We start from the raw sequence: 23,923 nt of genomic DNA on the forward strand, positions 1-23,923 counted from the left end.
ACTTACTGCTAACAGATATTCTAAACATACTTACAACCAGAGATACAAAGATATGACAATGAAAAATGACTTTCATTAAAAGGAGAGAATTTAAGGAATAACATTGTCAATAATGTTAACTTTAAAATGTGTAGTACGATTTAGTGTGAACTGTTTTTTGTATTGTAAACAGGTCTATAATTTGTTTTTTACATTAACTGTTAGACTGCTTTGGTGCATGCATGTTCTTGTCCATGTATGTCCTTTTTATTCTGTCCAAAAATATATTTAAATAATCTCAAATCCTGATAGAAATATCAACAATATTCTTACAAAGTATAAAAATCATCACACTGGCATAAGAGAGACTGGATATTGTAGTGGTATTATCACCACCCTCTATTTAGGAGCCTAGGGTTTGGATCCTGGCTGTGACCTACCTCCAGTAGGGGTCCTTAAGCAAACCTCCTTACACTTACCCTGCCTTTGCCTTGTAAGTTGCCATGTACCTTGTAAGTTGCTTTGGATAAAGGCGTCTTCTAAATGACTAAGGGTAAATGTATGATCTATTGGGTAGTTATCAGAGCAGCAAAGGACCTCTACCCAGAATAAAACAACAGATTGGCATTGATTGTCATTTTTCACTCTCTTCATCTCAGCCATGACTTGCAGTTCTGCCACTTGAAAGGTTCTGATGCCCACAGTCTAAAATAGAAATGCCCCGATTCATTGTGGCGTTAATCCAAGGACAATTTAAGCAATCTCTTTAATGTATCCCACACTGTAAGACCTTCACAAAGCATCATGATACACTTCACTTTGGCTCAGCTGCTTTTGCTGTACAATATATGATGTGACCTCAATAATGTAAGTGATGTTTTGTTTATGTGATGTAACTAGAGGTTGTATAGTGGACAGGGTCTAGCATGAGAAAAATGGATTGCTGGCCATAACTGATAGGTGTGTTGTGTATTACCTATCTAGCTGCAGACCAGCCACAGTGGCCACGCTAACCCCTGTTCACCACCATATTAAAATTCCCAGGTAAATGGAAAATTGTGGTTGGATGGTGTTGTAAGAAATCACAGTTGTAAGAAAACCTGTATTGGTGGGGATTGCTAATATTTTCACTGTGGTTATACACCTCCTGGTGTATAGATGCGGCATAATTATTTAATGGAGAAGGACCAACCACTCTTCATTCCCAGACCAGATTGCAATACTCGATGTTTTGAAGCTTTCCACATCACTAGAGTAGCAGGTCTGCAGGAGACTGGGAATTTGCTAAATTAAAAAAAAATCACCTTTCTCACTAAGATGTAGGTGTGTATAGATTATGACAACTCTTGATGATATGGACTCTAAGAGATTTGAAAGTCCCCACCCTCTCCACAAGCGTTGTGTCAGTTCTCAAGGGTGTGTAATTCTGCTAAGGTTTCGTCTGTAAATCCACTACCATCTCCTGAGTTTTACTAGTCTTTAACAAGTTGTTTTTGTTGTTGTTACTATAGAGACAGCAATAACTCTTCATAATAAAGACATTTTTTTTTACTTTAGGAACATCATATTTGTTAATACTCTTGACTTTGATGAAGATCAGATTACATTTTATGACAAAGCAATGCCAAAAACCATGAAATTCCAAAAGGTTGACATACTTTTTCTTGCCACTGTATCTACCAGGCTCATTATCTTTGTATTCAAGTTTGTCCCTTCCACATTCATTTGCGTACAGGGGGCACTTGTAAATGCTTTGTTCAATTCTATGAATGATGGGAAGTTCCAAAATTAACAAAATACACAGCACCACATTTAGAACTACACTGCAAAAATGAAAACTTGAAAATTGCTCACCTTAGTGTGAATTTTTATTCCACTGAACAAAAGTGCATTAAAACTATACTGAAGTAACAACTTCAACTAACTAAGTTTTTTATTGACAGTTGGTATCTAATGTTGGTAAAATTCACAGACTGTAGTCAAACCCCAGTTAAGCCAGGTCAACTACATTGCACATGTTCATTTTAACACCCTCTGACTAGAAGTTTTTTACCCAAAATTGCGAGCTAAATGAACTAATTTCTTAGAGAGTTCACTCAACTCGTTAAATTAAGTTGAGACAATTCAAAACTAATTAGCATTTTCCAGCATGCATTTGTTGAGTTAATGCTCTTAAAACTTTGTGTTTTTTAGTTCTTTACCGAAAATAGTCAGGATGGAAATTTGCTATGTGTCTTTAATACATTTGATCAAGGCTGTTTTTTTCACACCAATATAAACTATGTGTTGTTTAAAATAAACAAAATCTTTTATTGTCTTAAAAATAAGTTCTTGGTGCCATTTTAATTCTTAGTATGTTAAACTATGTCAAATCTTTAAGTTTTTATTTATAATAAACATACATTTGCTTAACAATAGATAAACCTACAATTTAATATAAAGATAAAATATATATTAACTGAACAAAACGTAGGACATGTTTTTGCAAATTTAAAATTAATGAGACATCTGAGATTGATTTAGATTTTTTGATTTATAAAATTACCTTTTGAAACAAACCCCTTCAATCCATTATAAAAAAGAACTTTCCAACTAACTGGGGCAATGCAATTACAAATATGAAGCAGATACAGTGAAGTCACTGTACAGACACTGCTGTGCAGAATCTGCCTTTAGAACAATTAATGCAGTATCAGTAGCCCTGCTTTATCAGGAAGCCTTGAGGTAAAGTCATTAAGGAGTGAGTCTCAGTGATTACTCTTCACTTACACCAGTCTTACTAATGATGTGTTCATTTACAATCTTACACCCCATGATGCTTTTCCACAGAACCGTGTCTGTGCATCTGCCATAATGTCAACATATTAAAGCCTCCCCAGTCAAAATACCATGGCAGTGCTTTAAGATGGTGGGTACAGATTTATTCCAACCATATTAGGTGGAGACATGTACTATATGTTGACACAGAAATGTTTCTTAATGAGTACATGGTTTGGGCTAATTAATGGCTCCATCAGCATAACTGGTGAGGCTTAATATATCATCTCGATAATGGCAGGACACTAGGCAGCTCAACTGCCTCTTTTTACATCAGGTCTGGCAGCTATTGTTTATCTGCTTTGTTCAACACAGGTGGAAAAATATGCTTACTCATAGCACACAATTATAGCTTCCACATATAATGATAATAATAATGATAATATGTTTGTATTTTAAACACAAAGATAAAAAGTGGTTATTTACAGTGAGCACCATTACTGGATTCACATTTGATATACATGTCTTCATGATTGCTTAATGTCTGCATTTATTACATTGCAAACTGAGTCACTTTGAGTCAGAACAGTTTTTTTAAACTTCGTTGGCTATTAAAGCAACAAATAAAGGAAATAGAAAGCTTTGAGAATGTTTTAAGCTAATAACTGCACTGATATTTGGCATCCTGTGGCACTTTTTAGAGACTGTACTCTTATAAAATGCGAGTCTATAAGTCTTTTATGCCAGTGGATTATCACGGCCAACCAGGGGACTGAAAAACAGTCCTGGAATTTTTGTTCCACACTGGCCTACATACCAGCAGCACACAGAAACACAGCCTGTAACAGAGTTTCCATTATGCTGCCTTACAACACTATATTGGTCAAGATAACAATCATACAGGATGAACCTGAACAGATGACATATCTTAAATTATGGTTGTCATTGTGTCCCTTATTGTGAACAACCAACCAAATTGTGATAGACAATATTATTGACATTTTAAAACAATTTTTTTGCCAATTGACATATTTGAAAAGTTTTAACTTTCAAACAATGAATGCTGAAGCTTTTTTAATTCAGTGCGTTGAGTGAACTCTCAAATATTTGTTCATTCAACTTTTATCATTTAATGTACTGAAGTACTTCAAGTTGAAACAACAAAACAAAAAGCTCTGACATTAAATCTAAAATGTCGAAGTTGAAGTAAGCTAAAAATATAAGCTGGATATATTTAGTTTGAGTTAATGGAAAAAAAAAAAAAAACCCCGCAGATTTCACAAAATACTTATTGTGTTGCATCTGTCATTTTTATTGTACTCTCATAGAATCAACCTTCCAGATACATTGATCCATCAAATTGTGTCTCAGTAACAGAGCTGCCTTGATGCTGCCTTACAGTACCATATTCAAGTCAGGTAACATACAGGAGCAACCTGACCAGACACAACATATCTTAAATAATAAATAGGATTAAACATAATGTTAAGTATGTGTACAAACTGCATAGAAATCTATATATCTATACATTATATGGATATATATAATTTTCCCTTCAATCCTGGGTGGATGGCATCCTGTGGAACTTTTTAGACACTTTACTCTTCTAAAATATGAGTCTATATGTCTTTTGTGTATTTTACAGCATTTTACATGTTAAACTGGCAACAGCATAGTACTGTCAGACACTTTCTACATTTATTTTACTCATTATTACAGAGGGAGTCCATTTATGAAAACAAACTGACACATGGAAACACACAAAAACAAATAATAGATCAAAACAAAATATTAGACTTATTTAGTGTTTTGCCCTTGACTGAGAATGATTTTTAAAAGAGATGAGTGTGGTCCTCATGGAAACAAAACTACCGTTGACATAGTAGCATTAAACATTAACTTAATTGATCCACAGTGTAAACAAAATCTACTTGCGACATCTACAGTAATTGTGGAGCAACAGGTGTCATGTATTTTTAATGAACTGCACATTACTGTCAGCGAGCACATGAAGAGGAGAGAGGAGAAGCTGTTTGCTTATGGTAACACTTTCCCCTCCCAATCTTACATCTCTCCTTCTCTTCCTCCTCTCAAGCTTTTGAGAGGATTCAAAATTTATTTGCATTATTATTATTATGATTTTTTTTTCTTTTTTCCATCTGTGCAGAAGCGATAAAGTAAGAAATGTACGAAATGTTAAACATTTATCCCTTTGTTGTTCTTCTTGTTGCTTTCTAGGGGGATTTAGCTGGTGAGGCATATAGTTTTTATTGCAATAACAACCATTTAAACCAGATTTTCTTGTCAATAAAATTCTAAAAATATATTTTAAAGAGGCTTCGTCCAATTCCCTGCTGAACAGTTTCATTTCTAATAGTGTAAAGTAACAGTAATTGTATAGTGCTGATGAAAAACTATTGACCTTGATGCAGAAATGTGAATGAACATTTCATCACACGGGTACTGAGAAAGTTTACCAGTGTGTTGAAAAACTTTAACCAAAGAGCCACTGGAGCTCCTCTTTCTTCTTCATTTAATGACTTTCGAAGGACCAGCAGCTGCAATCTCATATCTTATGACTTTTTTGTACTCTTTTATCGCACTCAAAGAGCAGCACTCCCACTCACTCAACATGACTGCACAAAGTTTCTCATGAATTGGAAATTGGAAAGCAGTGTAAACATGGTGCCAGGATACCCTTAACTGTGTCACTGACCCTCTCAAATGAATTGAAAAGCCCTGAAGGCTGCATTTCTGCAGGAGGCCCTGACCATAGCCTTCACCTCTAAGACTGAGAAGTAAACAGGAAGGTTTTAAAATTCATATGATGAGGGTTTTTTTGTTAAATGTTGGACACAACTTAGTCCTGGATTCTGCTGGAGTGCAGCCTGTGTCAGAAGTCCTGGATAGTAACAGTGTATGGTGGCTTCAGGAAACACTTTACCACACACCTCAGACTTTTCTTTTAAATTCATTTCACGATTTTTTTTCTTTTGGAATTATAATGCTATTGGTACACCTGAACAAAACTTCACATTTCAATAATTAAGGAAATGGAAGAGATATGTAGTAAATTGTGTAATTAATGCATTACCTGATTTTAAATGTAATTGGAAAGGGGAAATTAAAATTAAGAAGACCATATATTGCATCTTAAAAGGAGCCAAATGACATCCTTTTTACATGTACAGTCAAAAGCATGTTTAAAACCCTTACAGCATTTTTAACTCTCAAGCACAAGTCAAGCCTGTATAATAAACCTGCTGATGTCTAGATCATTTTTATTGAACTTTTAAAAATTCCCTGCAGAACTTCAGAACTGTTTTCACAGTCTGACTGCTCCTCATAATCACATTTCATGTCAGCTGGTGAAAAATCAGCGGAGTGCCTATCCACAATCTTCATGTTTTCACATTTGTACAAACTTGTGATGAAATAGTAAAAACCGCTATGGTGCCTCTGTGCAAAAATGTAGCTCTTACTAACCGAGCCGACAGATCCTTATGGAAGTTTATTACTTTAAATTACCTATGCCTGTGCATCATTGTATGGAGGTGTTAGGCAAACACTGTTACTTAAATTTGCTATGTGTCATTCAAGGTCATCAGAAACATCACTATAAAGTAACTTCTACCTAACAAGTCTACTCAGCTGCAGTCAGGAATTTAGCTGTCTGTTTGCCTACATCTTAGCTCACATATCATGCATGCTACATGTGAGTAAATATATCTATTATTTTTAAAATTCTGCACAGAAAGCATCAAAACCACCAAACCAAAGTATTACTACAGATATCAAGTAAACAAAGCTCTAACTACTACTACTATGCTTATACTCATAGAGCTAGGGTTACGATATGTAATCAGTGTTTTTTTTACAGTGTTTATCTCACCCTCACCCTTGTGCATTGACAACAGTAATGTTGTTTCAGTTTCTTCCTGTAGGCTCCACTCTCCTCTTTGTTAATACAAGTGATTACATGCGAACAAACATGAGCCTCTATGTCTGTAGACACAGCATCAAAATTTACAGCTATGCATTTCAATTCTGCTCTTTTCTAAATTGTATCTATTTTTTGTTTTAAACATAGAAAGCTTGTGCTGCTGCCTATTTCCTGTTTTAGCACAACTGAGGCTGTTTTGCTTTATAATGAATCAGAAATGGGGTACTGATGAAAACATCTCTTAAGGTAATGAATAACAAGGACACCAGGGCTGATAGAGTGGACATCCCACCCATCAAAAAGGTTGTGTGTTGGATCTTCTCCAAGAAGTGGTTCATCCTTCGGTTTTTACACTTCAGTGAACATCCATGTACATGTGTCCTTGTATATCTCTGGGTGACCTTAAAATCTCAGGCATACCCAAGGTGCTGTGTTCATTTTAAAGGGCTGTTACAAGAAAAGCACAGCTCAGACCCGTCTATTGTCGGTGTTATTTATAAAGGTTAACATTTAGCACAGTGTGTCTACACTGTCAAATATATTTACAGCCCAGAGAAATTAATTAAATGTAGGCATTAACATTTTAAGCCTACTTGAAATCCACTTTATCATAGTATATTCATAATCTCATCATCTCGCATTCACCATGATCCATTCACTGTGTATTGATTACACACATGCAAACACCATTTCTCCTTTTTGTCTTCTTTCTTCACCATAGTACCACAAATGCCCCAAGGATACCATTGACCCCAATGTAGCTGCTGAAGTGGAAGTGACTGATGCTGTAACAGAAGATGCTGTGACAGCGTAAATGGAGCTGAGAGTATTTCAGCAGCAAAGCATTAAGGCAACGCTACACTGTCACCATTCTAAAGAGTTTCATAGTTGAAATCTCTTGCTCCTCTGTATTCTGGAAAATTTGGCCACTAAAAGTTAAATAAAACCAGATGATAAACAGAAATTTGGCAGCAAAAAGTACAGTTTGCCTAAAGTATGACTTTATTCTGTTGGCACACTTACTCATAAGTTACACTTATGAGTAAGTTATATATATATATATATATATATATATATATATATATTTTTTTTATTATTTTTTTTTTTTTTTTACAGTTCTGGCAGCATTTTCCCAGCAGCATCCAAAAGTTTTGTCATAAAAAAGCAGCAGATGCATTGCTCTGTGGGAACAGTCGAAGAGCAGTGACCCAGCTCCTGTATCAAAGCAGCATTTTGTGACTGGTGAAGCCAATCTCTTGTAATTGCAACAGAGCACAACAGCGCTCTTTCAGCTCACCGTCTTCAGTTTTGAATGTCACAAGTCGAGTGCGTGGGCAGATTAATAAAAGAAACCTGATGACTGCTAGAGAGCTGCATTTGCATGTGTACAATGTGTCTAGTTACAAAGCTGATTTGAGAATTGTCAATATTTCAAGCAAGCTGTTAACATGATTGCTAATAGCTGAAATACTATAAATATCCATATTTATATTCTGTACAGCAGGATACCAGTATACAATCAAATGGCTTTCTTTAAAGAAAAGTGTTGCCAGTGGTGTTGAATTACTTGAAATTATATTCTAATGACAATTTGTAGGGAAGTAAAATACCCAGTATGATATGTGCTTGACACCTTCTTTAAAAATGTGATGTAGTTACATTGAATTAAATGATGTATATTGTATGTTTTCATCTGAACCAAACACTACACCAGCTGGTTTCAGTTTCCTCTTTTCCGGTTAAGGGTTTGCTAATCTTCACAAGACCAAAGGAAACTCATTCAGTTCAATTGGCTTTAAATAATAAAGAGCTTGTATAAAAAGTGCATTTGGTATTATTCATACCCCCTTCATTTTTTTCAATTTTTGTTATGTTCCCGCCTGATACAGTTTTAATTCTAATCTTCACCCACTAACCCATAATGACAAAGTGAAATCTCACACTGGCATGTAATGAGACTCTTTACAACAACTCTTTACACTTTAGCTCAGGTGACTCCCTTTTCTCTTGGAGAGATGTTTCTGCACCTTGACTGGAGTCCACCTGTTGTAAATGACATTGACTGGGCATGATTTGGAAAGGCACACATGTCTCTATAGAAGGCCTCACAGGATAGCTTCCAATCGCTGGCTGCTTGGCCAAACTGAGCAATCAGAGGAGAAGGGCCCACAGGCCTTGAGTTTGACTCCTGTGACTTGTATATAGCAACATAATCTGCAGTTCTACTCACACTGTTGTTCTTTTATTCCTTTACAGGTGTTCACAGGGGGACGTTGTCACACACACAGCATGGCTGAACCGGTCAAGTATACTGTATGCCGGAGAAGACAAATGGTCAGTGGATCCCAGAGTCAGTCTTGTGACCCTTAATCAAGAGGAGTTTACCATCAAGATTGAAAATGTGGACATGACAGATGAGGGCCAGTATGTGTGTGCAGTCCAGACAAGCAGTCGACCGAGAACCACCTCAGTGCACATCCTGGTCCAAGGTAACTGCTGGAGCTACAGCTGCTACTATTTTGCTAGATTAAGCTTTATTTTGTTTCTTTGTGAACTTCTATAAAAAGGTTATTTTTAACCAGCTACAAGCCACAAATCTGGATATTGGCTATTATTCTATAATCTCAACTTTGATTTTGTTTAATGTAACATTACAAAAAAGAAATATCTATTTACTATCAGGTACACCAAGAATCTATTAATGAACATGCCAGTTCTCTGATTATGCACAATTACCAGCATCACACTGAGATCTATTTTAGTCATACAGTATAACAATAGTCTTAAATTGTTCTGGTTTCCACTATGATTGATGGTTGTTATTTCTGACCAGCACATGAGGGCATAACTGAACAAACCAGAGTAAAACATGTCCAATCTTTCTTGAATCCCATTTCCTTATTCATTGCTCCACCAGAGCAATTACGGGCTAAATGCCTTGCTCAAGGAGGGATAGGGGAGTGTGATCATCATTCACTGCGTCGGGTGAGGTTAATGGGGAATACCAGATGTTAAGTTGCTTTTAAATTGATGTGTGGAGTTGGAATAGCTTCCTCATAGAGATACATGGCACAGTGAGGTGCACTGTGCTGTACTGTATGCACATACTGCATAATGAAACAGTTCAGTGCTACCAATTTAATATGCAGATGAGCTGTGCAGCGTTAAGTGCTGCTGCCATCCCTGATTTAAAAAAAGAAAAAGAAAACAGCAAATTTAGTGTTGCTGGACACATTTAGATTTCCTTTTTATTCTGTAACATTCTGTCAAACTATAATTATGCAAGATTAAGACATAAAACAGTCGGGTCAACTAACACCACCTGCATTTTAATAAATGTCTTTATCTGACTTAACTGACCTGTATTTTAATTGTGTATATCGTGCATATAATAGCGACACAGAGAGGCACACCTATTCCATGTTAACATTCTGGTATCTTATGAGATATTTCACATTACCAACATAGTTGTATAGCACCTTAATTCTTAATCAGCACCCTTAACTGAGACAAAAAAAATAGCAGAAAAAAAGAATTGAAAAATTCTGTCTTGCTAATCTGAATAAAAGTTATGAATAAACTATTACTTTACACCTTCACAACTTCATAACTTTTGAAGAAACCGATTACAAGCTCAAGCTTTTACCTTTGTCGAAACACAATCAAAACACTTACTGTCAGAAAATACCAGCTGATTTTGAGCCGCTACTGTTGCACTGCAGGAGGCAACAACATAACATCTACTCTCCTGATGAAAAACTGATAACAGCCAATTAAAGAGGTGATAACATTCAAAGCGGGTGAGAATGCAAATGTTAATGGTAAGATACCACATAATGTTAGACTGTGTGTGATTCTTCATAAATTTCGCAAATGTAAAAGTCATCGTAGCTGTCGTCATGAAGCTAAACGACAAGCAGTTACTGTCATCAAAAGACAATTTCCGCACGCTGCATGTGTGACAGGAAGGAAGGCATTACCTGAATAAAAATGAAAACACTGTGGGTTTGTTCCGCATTTATCAGATGTAAGGACACGACACACATTAAAAAACATTTTCATTTTTATTGCTAATGTATAATGTAAAAACTCCTCGTCATATGTGACATTTATATCCTTATCCAAAGAATATTCTATGAATCGCCGGTCACCAACATCAGCAGGTCGCCAGAGGAAATTGTCACAGGATCTTGTGCAAAGTATTCCAGTGAAGCAAATGGAATTTCTATGCACAGAGTTGATAACCAACATCAGAGCACGGTGGTGCTGTGTTGTTCCGCTGCGAAGCATTCCACACCTTCCCATCACGCTTAGATACAAAAACATACCCACACAAGGTTTATGGGTTTATTTCCCAACCTCATACCTCATGCTGATAGTTTTGACTTTAAAGGACCAAAGACTGATGGAAAGAGGGCGATCTGGAGCGTCTGCTTAAGGAGAACGGCTAGTATTCAAGGCTCAGTAAGAAAGTGGAGTTCCCCCATCTGCCCTATATAGGAACAAGCCCCATGAATGTATAAAGATTTTCATCTGACTTTTTGACTGACAGAGAATAGGTTCTGTTACATTTCATGAACCAGTTCCATTTGGGGACAATAGAGCTAAACACATGTCAACTGCAGCTGCAACTCTCAGTGGACTTGATGCAAAGGAACAACATCAGTGAAACCAGGCAAGATGGCGGATCACATGTTACAGCTACAATAAGAGCATAAATAGAGCCATTATGCTTCGGCTGAAATTCAGCAGATGACTGTATTGAAACAATTAGTCTAATTTTTTCACACAACCAGGCAACATCTTCTCTGTTCTTTCACTTCTTGTCATGATTATTGACTGTTGGTAAACACTTTACAGGTGCATTACTGCCACTTGGCAGGAAACTGGTCTATTTCTATTTGTTTTTTCCTGTGCAAGTTAAACGCCCACTCATACCGCCAATGTCTTCAAGGTTCCTGTTCAGATCTATCTTGCATCTGGTTACCACTGGAATCCAGAATTCTAAATTCTAAATGTCTAAATTTCTAATTCTCTAGCATCATTTTATGTTAGATTTAGGGAAGGTACCTAACATTATTTGCTTTTTTCTACAAAGAAATCTAACAGCCCCAGAATTACTGAAAAACTTATTATGCACAAGTTCTCATTCTCTTATTTATTACATTGCATTTTGTTATAAATCAGCCCTGAAGTCTGAAAACTCATACAAAGCTAAATCTAGAACCTGAGGAACCAAACCTCTCCATCATTACTGACTGCCACACTAACGTCTACAAAAACCTGGAGATGCTTTGCTTATAGCTTTTGAAATGCATCTTTATATATTAAATTTGAAAATCTGTCACAGGCATCAATTATACGTTTCAGGTGGTGCTCAGACATTGTTTGCATGACATTAGTCATTCAGCTGACATTCTATTTGGTACAACACCTTCCTTGTGTTGGGTGAATACATTAAAATGTAGTCTTTGGAGGGTTATTTACAGTATATGTGCACCTAAGAAGTTGAGAATTAATTTCCGGTAAGGTAAATTACTCTGTGGTATTCATAATACAACTGTGACATTTCTACAGCGTAATTTATTCAAAATTCACAAGAGCAAAACAGTTACACCCATTTGGATTTGTTGTTATGTACTGTATCTGCAGGGTGATTCAATTGAGACTCTTCACTAGATCACTGTATTTAAAGAAAAGCAGTCATTTAAAGCTATAAGCACACTGTGCTGTCTGTGCTCTATGCAAAAAGGTTATCTTGCTGTTACGGGATGTGAATTAACCAGCAGTAGCTCTAATGACATGATCAGTGAAACTGGCTTTATAAGCACACTGATGACAAGTTTTATGAAGGAGATAAGCACTTGTTTGTGGTTTTAAAAAGAACTCATTATGTACAACTGGCTCTCCTCCCTCTCTTTTAGACTATTTCATCAGAGGATCTTGATGTCTTTCCAGCACGAGCAGTCAGTTGCTGGAACCCTGCCCGATCAAAAAAAAAAACTCACCTGATGTCAGCAATGTCTGATTTACATGAAATCATACATTAGATAAGACATACGATCTCAGTAGACTTTCCCACAGTACTTTAGAAAACAAAAAATATCCATCAATTTATCATATAGAATTTAGCCTTCACAGCTAAAACTTATTTTTGTTGTTTCTTTCTCTCATAACTAATCCTGGTTACAAATATATAGATTTTTACAGAAATCTACAATATATTAAACGTTTTCAGACCTCCAATGTGTTCATACCCATTGCAAGTTAAATTTGATGCATATTGTAGGTGATAAGTAATTACAGCTATATTATATGACTACAAACAATATATATATCAAGTGTTAGCACTTCAAATTACCCAAATAACCCTACTGTATGTGTATAAGATTCATGTCGGCAGATAGAAAAGCATCTCGCAACGTTTGACTGTGCTATTGTGGCTTAGCCCATAAGAAAGGTTAGTCGCATTTGAGTGGAGATTGATCTGCAGATCAAACACAGTCTACTTTATTCTAAGATGATCTTGGGTTGGGTTGGGTTTTTGGGTTAACCTGAGTCATGGAAGCAACAAACCATGTTCAGTGCACCGTAATGACCTACCAATGATAAAAGACCACAGTAGTCATTGTCATGTCATAATAAGATCTGAGCAGAGGTATTGTATGTGTTGCTGTTGATGATGTCACTGTCAACCAAACAGCAAACGGAATGAAAGTATTTGCCACCTGATTGAAGCTGATCTTCCAGTCCTTCAGCAGTGTCACCCTGAGATTCAATTATTATTGATTGCTATAAAATAGAACCACTTAATGTTAACAGTAATATGTTTCATTACTGTATTCAACATGTCCAGGACCCTGGTTTTTGACCAAATACCTGTAGGTCTAATGGCATTCCTATTACCCTTAGCTTTAACATGTATGTAAGCATTCAGACATTGCTGTGTTTGGTTTTGGTGCTGTGATGCGAAGTAGTATCAGTTCCATAAACCATTAGCAATGATGAAAGTTATTTAAATCCTCAGATCTCCATTAGCTGATGGCAATAGTACAATAAGCTCTGAAAACAATGGCACAGTGATTAGCATAAGTAGAGATTTCAGTTACACATATCCTTTTAAAAAATGAAAATAACTTATAACTAATACTTCTTTAAAAATGCCCTGCACATTATTGTCCTTGGAGACTGTAAGGGCTCCCAGATAGCTATATTTAGTATATTTATGCAACCATAATTGCCATAGCATTTAATGGAAAATGTTTTTATGCCTCTCAGAAATGATAATATTAAGATCATTTTCATTTCAGTCTCTGTTATTGTCATTACAGATCATCCCTTTAGATTGTACTGACTCCATAGTGATGCCTTTAGGTTTACTTACCTTTAAAGACAAACCAGTAGACAGGTGTATGCAATTTACAGACTCTTAAGCCCTTTACTACATAATTATTTTAGAATAAATTCAACTTTATATCTTTTTCCTTAGAAAAGGATGCACTGTCCCTTTTAATTATTTTTTCTTAAACTGTCTTACAAATATAAAAGTACAATTAGTGAGCACTTAAGCATAAGCCTTGCTATGTTGTAACTGAAAGCTCATTCCAGTATGTAATACAAGCTCTCTTTGTAGGTCCAATAAAAGCAATGTGACATGATTGCCACTGCTGACACTTTAATTTGTTTCCCTGTGTCCATTTAGAATATTCTACATTAAATCTTTGTCCAGTGCAATGATAAATTTAATAAATCTTAAAGTCTTGCAATACTCATTATTTTATTAGTTACTTAAACATCACAGTAAAATGTTCACAGCTATACAGTATTACAATTAATATGTTTATACAGTATAATTCAGAACCTGTTCAACCAGTATGGATATGATGAAAACCAACAGAAATTAAAATTTGGTTTATCTATATCAGCAAAAATAAATAAGTAGATTAATCATATCAAGGCATTTTACATGCTAAGGTTAAGACCTTGTGGAATATACAAAAATACGTCATGCTAGTTAATATTAGCTTGAGCAATGAACAGTGTGTCTAACTGATGCTAACATGTGTTTGCAGGTATAACTGCAAAAATGTTTAATTTAAAAATAGGTCATCACAGGATCACTGTATGCATTTTGAAAGACATCTCCTCATACATGAAATTATGCCTATCTGATATCCATTATCCATTTTAATTTCACTGATGAATTCTGGGATTCTGTGACATCAGCTCTTGGAACTCTGTCAAGGAGACTTGGATAGATGTTCTCTTCTCTGAATCGTCATTTACTACATCATCTGTTTCTGATGACAGTGGATCAGCTGTGGGTCAGCTGTTGTTTAGCTGATAGTCAAACTTTAGAGTCGCTGCTCACTTTTAGTAGATTAGACCTTCTATTTGTGCCAAAACACACATTTATCCAAATAATTAGTAGGATGCGTGGTTAGCACCATCTGCACAGATGTTTTTCTTATGAATATAAACATTGACTCATTTATTAAAACTTGCATTCTGCATTTTTGCAAACATTTTATTTATTGTTAACATTACATTTAATGCTTTTCTGTTTTTCTATTCATTATTCATTCATCTGTTGATTTGTACAAATACATTATTAGCTAAAATAACTTTTAAATAACAAATGTAACAAATTATTTAAATATATTGCAGGTTATAAATATACCCATCCTCACACTCTGGATCTCAATGACAATGTTAATCATAGTAGGAAATTACAGATATTATTAATGACTAATTGAGGTAACTGAGATCCAGCTATTATCGATGCCATTTGACCCACTTCTGTTCATTAGTGGTGATGCTTCAACTTAGCTGCCATGTCGGATGAGAACTTTGATGGAAATAAATAGATGGAAGTGCATGCTTATCAAAGCAATAATTGTATATTATTTTGTTCTTACTTTATTAGTTTCTCCTTTCATTAAACACACTGTCTGGCCAGTTCTGTCAAAGTTTTTTTTTTTTTTTACTTTAATAGGTGCATTGGGTATTTACCACACAGTATATTTTTCTCAGTGCTACTTCATTATCTTTGTTTAACTTTATCTTTTTGGGATGCTATAAACTAAAGCATGTCATAGGCAGTTCTATAGTGTTTTGTAGCTAACATTTTAATTCAGACAAAATGTATGTCATATTAGCATGAGTCAACATTTTAAGAAACACTTAGTAATGTAGAGAGGGCTCTATACCAACGTTAATTAACACTGCAAGAATAGAGTGACATAGCTAATTTATAAATTATTTTCAGTATTCTGTACATGCCGTACATACTACTACCACTTAATCTGCTAATGTCTTTCATGTTGCACTATAACAGCATTGTAAAAATACAAAATGTCCCAGCAACACACTTCATATATTCCTGGAACACTGAAAAATGGTATAAGGCTCCACCACCCACATGGTTTAGAAAATAAATTATTACAATAGTCTCCTAGTTGACTTGGGGCAGTCTTTGAAGCACTGCGGTACTCTCTGAGAGAAGATGTGAGGTTACACCTCTATTAAAAAGAAATTTTACATGCTTTATATGAAATTGAGGCCAGAGAGGACCAATCTGATTGTTCCGCACACACACAAACACGCACACACTCACAGACAGACAGACACACACACACACATACATTCACCAAAGCAGTTCTCTATCAACCTATTATATGCACAGACGTGTTATTGGCTGTTAAAAACACAGGGGATAGGAAAAGTAAAAACACAATGCTAAGTACAAAAGGGAATTTCTTGGCTTTAATTGTAGCTTTAGATGGACAAGAAAGGGGAGAAAAGTTTGGCAATGGAAAAGTTTTGTCTATCAACCATTAGTTGTACTACAAAGCTCTCAGTACAGCAATTATGTATTTATACAGTAATAATCTTTTTTATTCAAAATTCAGATTGCATCAATCCCAGTGTAGATACATTTTAATTTCCACGGTGTCTTTGCCTATAATTAGCAAAATTACCACTTCAAATATGTAATAACCTGAGAGTTTGTATTGAATAAATTAGAAACTCAACCTTTATTTATGTATTATTGTACAAACACAGGTCCTGCATTGGCCTCTTACACAACAAGAAGCAATGCTGACACGCTTGCTGTATGCTTTTGTCATTCAGGAAGGGTAAATGGGGATTAAGCTGACATCCAATAAATTATTCATAGAGATTTTGTCTTACAAACAAATCTGATGAGACTAAAACAAGTTAAATCACCGGTGACACTGTGTTCATACGCTTTTCAGTTGATCCTCCTCAAAAGTTAAAATAGAGACGTGTCTGTGTTACTTTGAACTGGAGATGACAAAGAGACAGCTTGAACAGATCCTGTCAAGGAAAACAAAAAAAAAAGAATCTTTATTCAGAAAAGAAGGAGTTATCAGCGACATACCCAGCCATGTGCTAGAGCTCTAGATGTATTTTTGATTGTATATGAAGCCATTAGTTTGACATAAATTATCCTAAAGCTTTATGAATCTGCTTCATAGTCACACAGAGGTAAGATGACAGCAATGAGGAGAGACTAAGGGCGAACAATGGAATAACTGGAGATTTTGGTAAACTCTATGGTCAATTAGAGACTCAGATGAAACTCTTATCCACATTTATAGTGTATTCATTGCTATGTAAACATTAACTGTTTAGTTAATATCTAAGCAATTGGTGCATTCACTAGGGAACTATAAAAATCAAGTGGTGCAGCATTCAAATTTGTGTTAATGACAAAAATTGTGGACATATTGGAGGATTCTGCACGTCTCAGTTTAGGTGTAATGTTAACAGTCAGAACAAGTCTTACTTTCATGCAAGGTGGCATGATGTGATGGAATGTAATCAGGAGTTTTGGGCAATCATCTAATATTGACCCTTCCTTGCTGATTTGCATGGAATGGATTTTCACATCAAGTCAAGAAGCTTTATTGTCATTCCAACCACATATAGCTGAAGCAGTACATAGTGAAATGAGACAACGTTTCTCCAGAACCATGGTGCTACATAAAACAGCAACAAGACAAACATGGGGCCGAGGACTGCTAAGTTGTCCTAGCAAAACACATAAAGTGCATCCTGTGCAACCTAGTGCAAACAGTGCAAGAACACAAAGAAAAAGTGCAGACAGACGTCAGAAGACAGTGCAAAAACAGAACACAAAACACAAAACAGCAGCGACCAGTAGCGGAAATGAATACAATTTACAACTGAAAGATGGAAGATGGTACAATGACTGTGAATTTGCTCCTCAGTGTTGGAGTTGCTCAAGGATCTCTAGAACCACTAGAGAGGAATGATTTCATCACATGCATAAGATAACATTGGCAAAGTACGGGGAAGTTCTGTATTAAAGTGAGCTTGCAAACTGAACATATCCCTATATCCTATATGCAGAACTTAATTTTTCTCAGCAAAATGTTCCTTACAGATGTGGTGTAATTAACCTGTAAATGCAAATGAGGTCATGGTCTGATGTGCTATTTAGTCAACATTCCACATTTCATTATTAGCTGACCTGTGAAACACTGTTTAATAATATTCCTGGAGGTAATGGAGGTCACAATTAAAATTCATATAATTACAAAAAAGAAACAAAGTCTCATATAAAACAATAAAGTTTGGACAGGAACTGGGGGAAGGTGTATTTGACAGACTGGTGAAAAAATATGTAAATGAGAATGTTCATTTATTTACATATTGAAGTTAAAATATAGACCTTTTTTATTAATATTGAAATTTATGTTATGTAGCAAAATGTACTGCAGTGCGCACAGGAGGACCTTGTAGAGTCTACATGTAATTGCACAAATCTGGACTGAAAAAGAAAGAAAACACTGGTGTACTAAGCACATACAAAGAATAGACCAGCCAGCGAAAAAAATAAAAAATCAAATCTGCTGATGACAGAGGTAAGAAAGGTAAAGACACACCGTTTTTTTATTATTATTTGCTGGAAATGCATTCAGTCATACAGTACCTGTTTTAGAGCCTTATAACTGCAGGGTTTTTTTTTTTCCAGTATTGTGACAGCTGGATTAAAGGCTCTCTGATGCCTATGAATTACATTCAATATCCAGTAAACTGATGTTTTTTTATCTTTTGTTATAAGTGGACCTAAAATTTGCCTTTGTGCGTGGGCTTTAAGAAAGGAACACTGTGTTAAAGAGTAGAAGGTGTAGTTTGAGCAGCATGTCAACAATAGCTCTGGTGAACTGTATGAAGCACGAGTAGGGAGTATAGGTCATTTGTGTTGTGAAAATGTTACTGTGGAATATAATACATCCTCATACCCTGCCCTAGGATGGTATGTCTAATAATATACAGTGTAAAACAATGGTATTGTGTTAATTATTGATAATGTCCAATATAGCAAAACCACAGGCAACTTTGACTTAAAAAGATTCTAATTAATTAGGTGCAATGTTTTTAAAAAGTATTTTAAAGAAGTACAAGACTATGGTAGCATGGATGGATGGAGCCAACCACACTTAACCTACTACCTACCACAAAATGTTAGATTTTATACTGCCAAGTGTTTTTATCTGTTTACTACATGTTCAGATAGCAGTGACATCTGTTCATGAGAGTAAGAAAGTAAACTTTATACACTGACTAAATGTGAATGGTTGTTAAGGTAGCCAAGCTAATAAAGGCTTATTATATTACAATACTGACTTAACAAAATGTTGCATGACATCATTCTCTCAGGGTCTTATTAGTGTGGTTGTGATCCACACACGCAGGTTTACACTCCTCACTGTGACCATCTGTCTTCACCTTGGAGCAGTACTCTCAGTAGAGTTGGTGATACCTTTCAAAGTGCAAAGTGCTCCGTATTATGGATCTATCAGAAGCTGTTTGCTCTGCAATCCTTTAAAATTACTGTATAAAGTTTAGCACTAAGGAGTTTGTACATCTACTTTACATAAAATATCCAATAATTTTACCTTCTGGCTTTTATTTATGATTTATGTGATGGGCCCCTGTTTTTCAGATATACAGTATATTTCATGAACCTCTCATCACTGACAGATGCATTTAACCACCTGCTGAAAATGCTATACTGTTGCAGTCTTCTCGTGTTCTGTAGATAGTTAAAGTGGTTGTCTAGGCTGACTTTTATCTAATACTTCATTGTGAAGGCAGCTAGATTAAGCTGTCTGCCTTGAGGAAAAGACAGGCAGGCTTCTAAGAAATCAATACATTTTTACAGCTCAGCTTTATACAGCTGAATGTACAAATGCAAAATAACTCAACCTTCTTTGGGAATTTATCTTGAATCAATGAATGACTAGTGCAGAAATCCTCAGTTCTTAACAAAACCACATTTAAAACTGGTGGCACACCCCATTTAGATACTCTTTGTATTAGTTTGAGAGTAATCTGATTGTTTTTGATCTCCAGAGCATTGCTATTATCAAAACTTAATGAGCTGTGCTGCCAGCTGTTTTCACAGGTTCTGGACATGTTTCCATAGGCAACAGTGTGGTTCTAGATATGCTGTAGTTCTCAGAGTCTAATTTCAAATTTGTCCTAATGTGATCTGAATGTAAGGAACTGTCAGAAAAAAGTGCTGTTGATCATGCTCATTCAAGTTAATGAGACTTAAACAAAGAATTGTCTTGACAGAATATAAACCATTATTATGTTCAATTGACATTTTTGATTTGCAAAACTTCACCTCCATTTTACCTGAGTATGTACATTTAACTCTGCCTTGCCTCACTCAGTCGATATTTGAACCTCGGCTAGAGCTGCACAGCATTTGGTAAAACAGCAATAAAGATAATAAGGAAGCAGAAAATACAACACTGACAGTAACAAAAACAAGCTACATTATGATTAATTTTACCTCTTATCTCAAAGTCTCTATAGCTGCTAAATGCTTTGTCTGTAGGCTATACAATAGCACACTCAGAATTAGGGAGGTGTGCTTAGCTGCACAAGACACATTTACAGTTATAGTCAGCATACAATAAAATACTTACAAAGAGGCAAGAGCGCATTGACATGCAGCACAGACCTTTTACCCTTAAGCTGTTTTTTCAGCACCAATGTGCCTTATTTAGAGCATGAAAGCCAACAGATTCAAAGAAACTATTCTCCCTAGGTGGGATACTGTATGTGAGAGTAACTTCATGGTTAGGTGAAGTTGGGGCACGCTTGATGCATGATGAATTCACAGCAGATTTTTGGCAGTTGCATCAATGAAACGTTCTTGATTATCTTTATTTGATCAACATGATGGTTTCACCAATATTTGTTTTCACAGTCATTCTTTTTTCTGTCCTGGCAGGTTGTGTTACTCACAATGTTAAAGATGCATGGTAAAAAAATTGGGAAACCAAGAATGCATCATTCAGCTTCTCTCTCCATTAATTATTATTATAATTACTCCATGTACTGTTAGGAGGTAAAAAGACACTTTGCTTCTGTTTCTGCTAGAATCAAGATCCCAATTGCCTTTCAGCCAGTTATTGTCTTGACTGCATCAGAGTATATTTGTATAAAGTTGGGCCTAAAATGTACCCCATAATCTAGCTGGGTTATTTTTTAATCTGTCAAGCTCCACAGAGGGCGCACACTCTTGTTCACAATGGGCTGTGACTACGAGAGCTTTTTGAAACCATAGATGCCCTAATAACTCTGCATGTGATATAGGGTGTCCATTTTTCTCCCTTGCTCCCTCTAAAGTCTATACAAACCTCTACAAACCTTTCCCCGGACGAACTAGCTCCTAAATCCATGAAGCTACACATCTCCAATTCACATCTTCTCCGCCTTCAAGCAGAAAACTAGAAGTTGAAGTCAGCATTCTACTACTGGATTATTCCTCTGTATGCATTAAAAGTGTTTAATTGCTATTGATTGGCCACCACATGGTTACAACAACAAACTTTACTGGGTTACTCATTATAGACTTTGCCGAAGTTGGGTACAAGGTAGCGACAGATAAAAACAACATATGGAAGATACATGTCAAACTCAAGCACATATTTCATTTTCTTTCATAGTACCACCGAAAATCATCAACCTGTCAAGAGATATTGTGGTAAACGAAGGCTCCAATGTCACCCTGATGTGCCAAGCCAGCGGTAAACCAGAGCCCTCCATCAGCTGGAAACTCATTTCCTCATCTGGTAAGTTGTTTGCCTGTAAATAAGTACATTACATATAGAACCATTCCCTCCTATATTTATGGTTTCCTCTTAAATATATCACATATCCAATTTCATTTTTCTCTTTTTCTCTTTCTGGCTGCGACTCTCTCTTCCCCTCACCTCGCATAGTGTTTATCACCCCATCTTTGACTTTGTTTGACCCCTGGTGGATTTCTCGCTTCACTTATTACCCATCATTACCTGTTTCCAGATCATCATTACAATGTAATTGTTCACAGGAAAATAAACTGGCCCTGTTGTAATTGGACTAATTAATTAGGATAATTGGATGGATGTAAATGTAGTGGAGGCACTTTGAATGTCAGGATTAATGCAGAAAGATTAACACAGTGTGGAGCATTATGCATAGACAAGCATGCAGCAGCATTTGTGTCTATAATCTGTTTACTTTCATTGTAAATGCTCATTGCTCAATATTCGTTTATCCTTTGCTGAAGACTGAATGAAACCAAGTGTTAGTTGTTATTTATGTACCCTGTGTATTGCTGCTTTTCTTAATCAGGTAAGAGACTTTCATTCATAATGAATTACATTTAAAAAGCTAGAGTTTTTGTACTTTTATCTATCCTGCACTCTGTGTTGAAGCAGGCATCTGGTAATTGAATTGTTAACAGGGGTGTGACTGACCTATCTGTAAGGAGATAAGCATTGAAAGCGGACATTGATTGGCTCCTATTTTTGACATACTACATGCTTGTGCATATATTACTATGCACTCTCATGCTTCCAGCTTTATTGTTTGACTTCTTAGTTTTCTTCCATTCGTTTTAGGGAGAAGGGATATTACTCCTATTAGTTTGACTGTTTGGGTGAAAGAGTCTGGGGACTTTGGACTCTGTATAACAACTGCCTCATTGGTGTCACAGTTATTTTAGATGTTAGAGTATCATCTTGTTGACTTGTGTTATTATTTACTGATTCATGTCTGTGCAGTATTTACCAGTTATAGAACTTCAATGCTTTTGGATGAACAATAGAAGGCAGTCTATGATCTTGTTACATGCTCAAAGCTACAGTAAGCAATTAAAGTTAGCCTTAAACTAAATTTAAAAATGTACTCTGCTTCACCCAGGCCTGCCTATCTCCCCTACACTATACACTTCCACCACCTGCTATGTATACTCCATCACACTGTCCTTTAGATATTAGTTATTTTCAAATCACTATAAATAGGAAGCTGCAAATCTCCTTAATAATTCCGAAATCGTTGAGAGATCTGAATAGAGAGAATGGTGCCCAGGCAGTAGACCGTGCAGAAAGCCACATATATGCGGTAAGAAAAATGGCCTGGAGCATTGGCACCAAGACGTTAAGAAGCATGAGGTTGAACATCAGCAGCCACCCCAGCAGGAAAATTACATGCACAAAAACAGCCTGTCATCACTGCTCCTGTGATTGGTAAAAAAGTTGAAATGTCAACAGCAGCTGTTGTTGTACATCGTAAATTCTTGGTGTTCCACGAGCTAATGACATTGACTATTATGGTCTGAATGACCATAGTGTAACTACCAACCAATAAAACTTTATGTTTAATGACTGAGTTTAACTCTGTCTCTGGGTTCTTAGACTTATGTTGTACATCATACAGCATTAACCCGAAGACACAGCACACATCTTCTGGTTTATTACCTTTAGATGCAAAGAAAACCTGCTGAACTGAGGCAAAAAGATCCAACTTAGAGGATTCTTGCAGGATGCAAACATGAAGCAGCTGAGACTCGGAACACACACTTTACCACCACATAATCACTAAGTACATTGATTGTTCCTCTCAGAGGTTTTGCATTATAAGCTATAACTGTTTAAATTAAACAGTGGAAAAGTAAAAGAAAATTGCACTTGTTTTCATTTTCAGCTTTAGTTCATTTTATGGTTAAATTACTCAAGATTGTTTAGTCAGTTTAAGCTTGGCAGTGCAGAGTAGTTGACATGCTTCCACATATGGCAGTGATACAGAGAGAATGTTACATATTTTTTAGTGAATTCACTGGCTGACACTCAGGAAAGCATGTCTGGAGAAATTTACATAGACTTTGAATTGATCTTAATTGGAATT

At 35.9% G+C, this 23,923-nt stretch overlaps 1 protein-coding gene across 2 annotated transcripts in view; it reads left to right on the plus strand.

Annotated features, from left to right (window-relative positions):
• ntm (neurotrimin) overlaps positions 1–23,923 on the plus strand; it is a 343,077-nt gene that overhangs the window by 303,480 nt on the left and 15,674 nt on the right. For both annotated transcript variants that reach the window (XM_026370325.1, XM_026370324.1), the window contains 2 exons: positions 8,936–9,168; positions 21,700–21,825. In XM_026370325.1, the coding sequence (XP_026226110.1) occupies positions 8,936–9,168; positions 21,700–21,825 (359 nt within the window). The remainder of the gene's footprint in view (positions 1–8,935; positions 9,169–21,699; positions 21,826–23,923) is intronic.

The sequence above is a fragment of the Anabas testudineus genome, chromosome 14, assembly GCF_900324465.2.
Source record: "Anabas testudineus chromosome 14, fAnaTes1.2, whole genome shotgun sequence".
Lineage (NCBI taxonomy): Eukaryota > Metazoa > Chordata > Actinopteri > Anabantiformes > Anabantidae > Anabas > Anabas testudineus.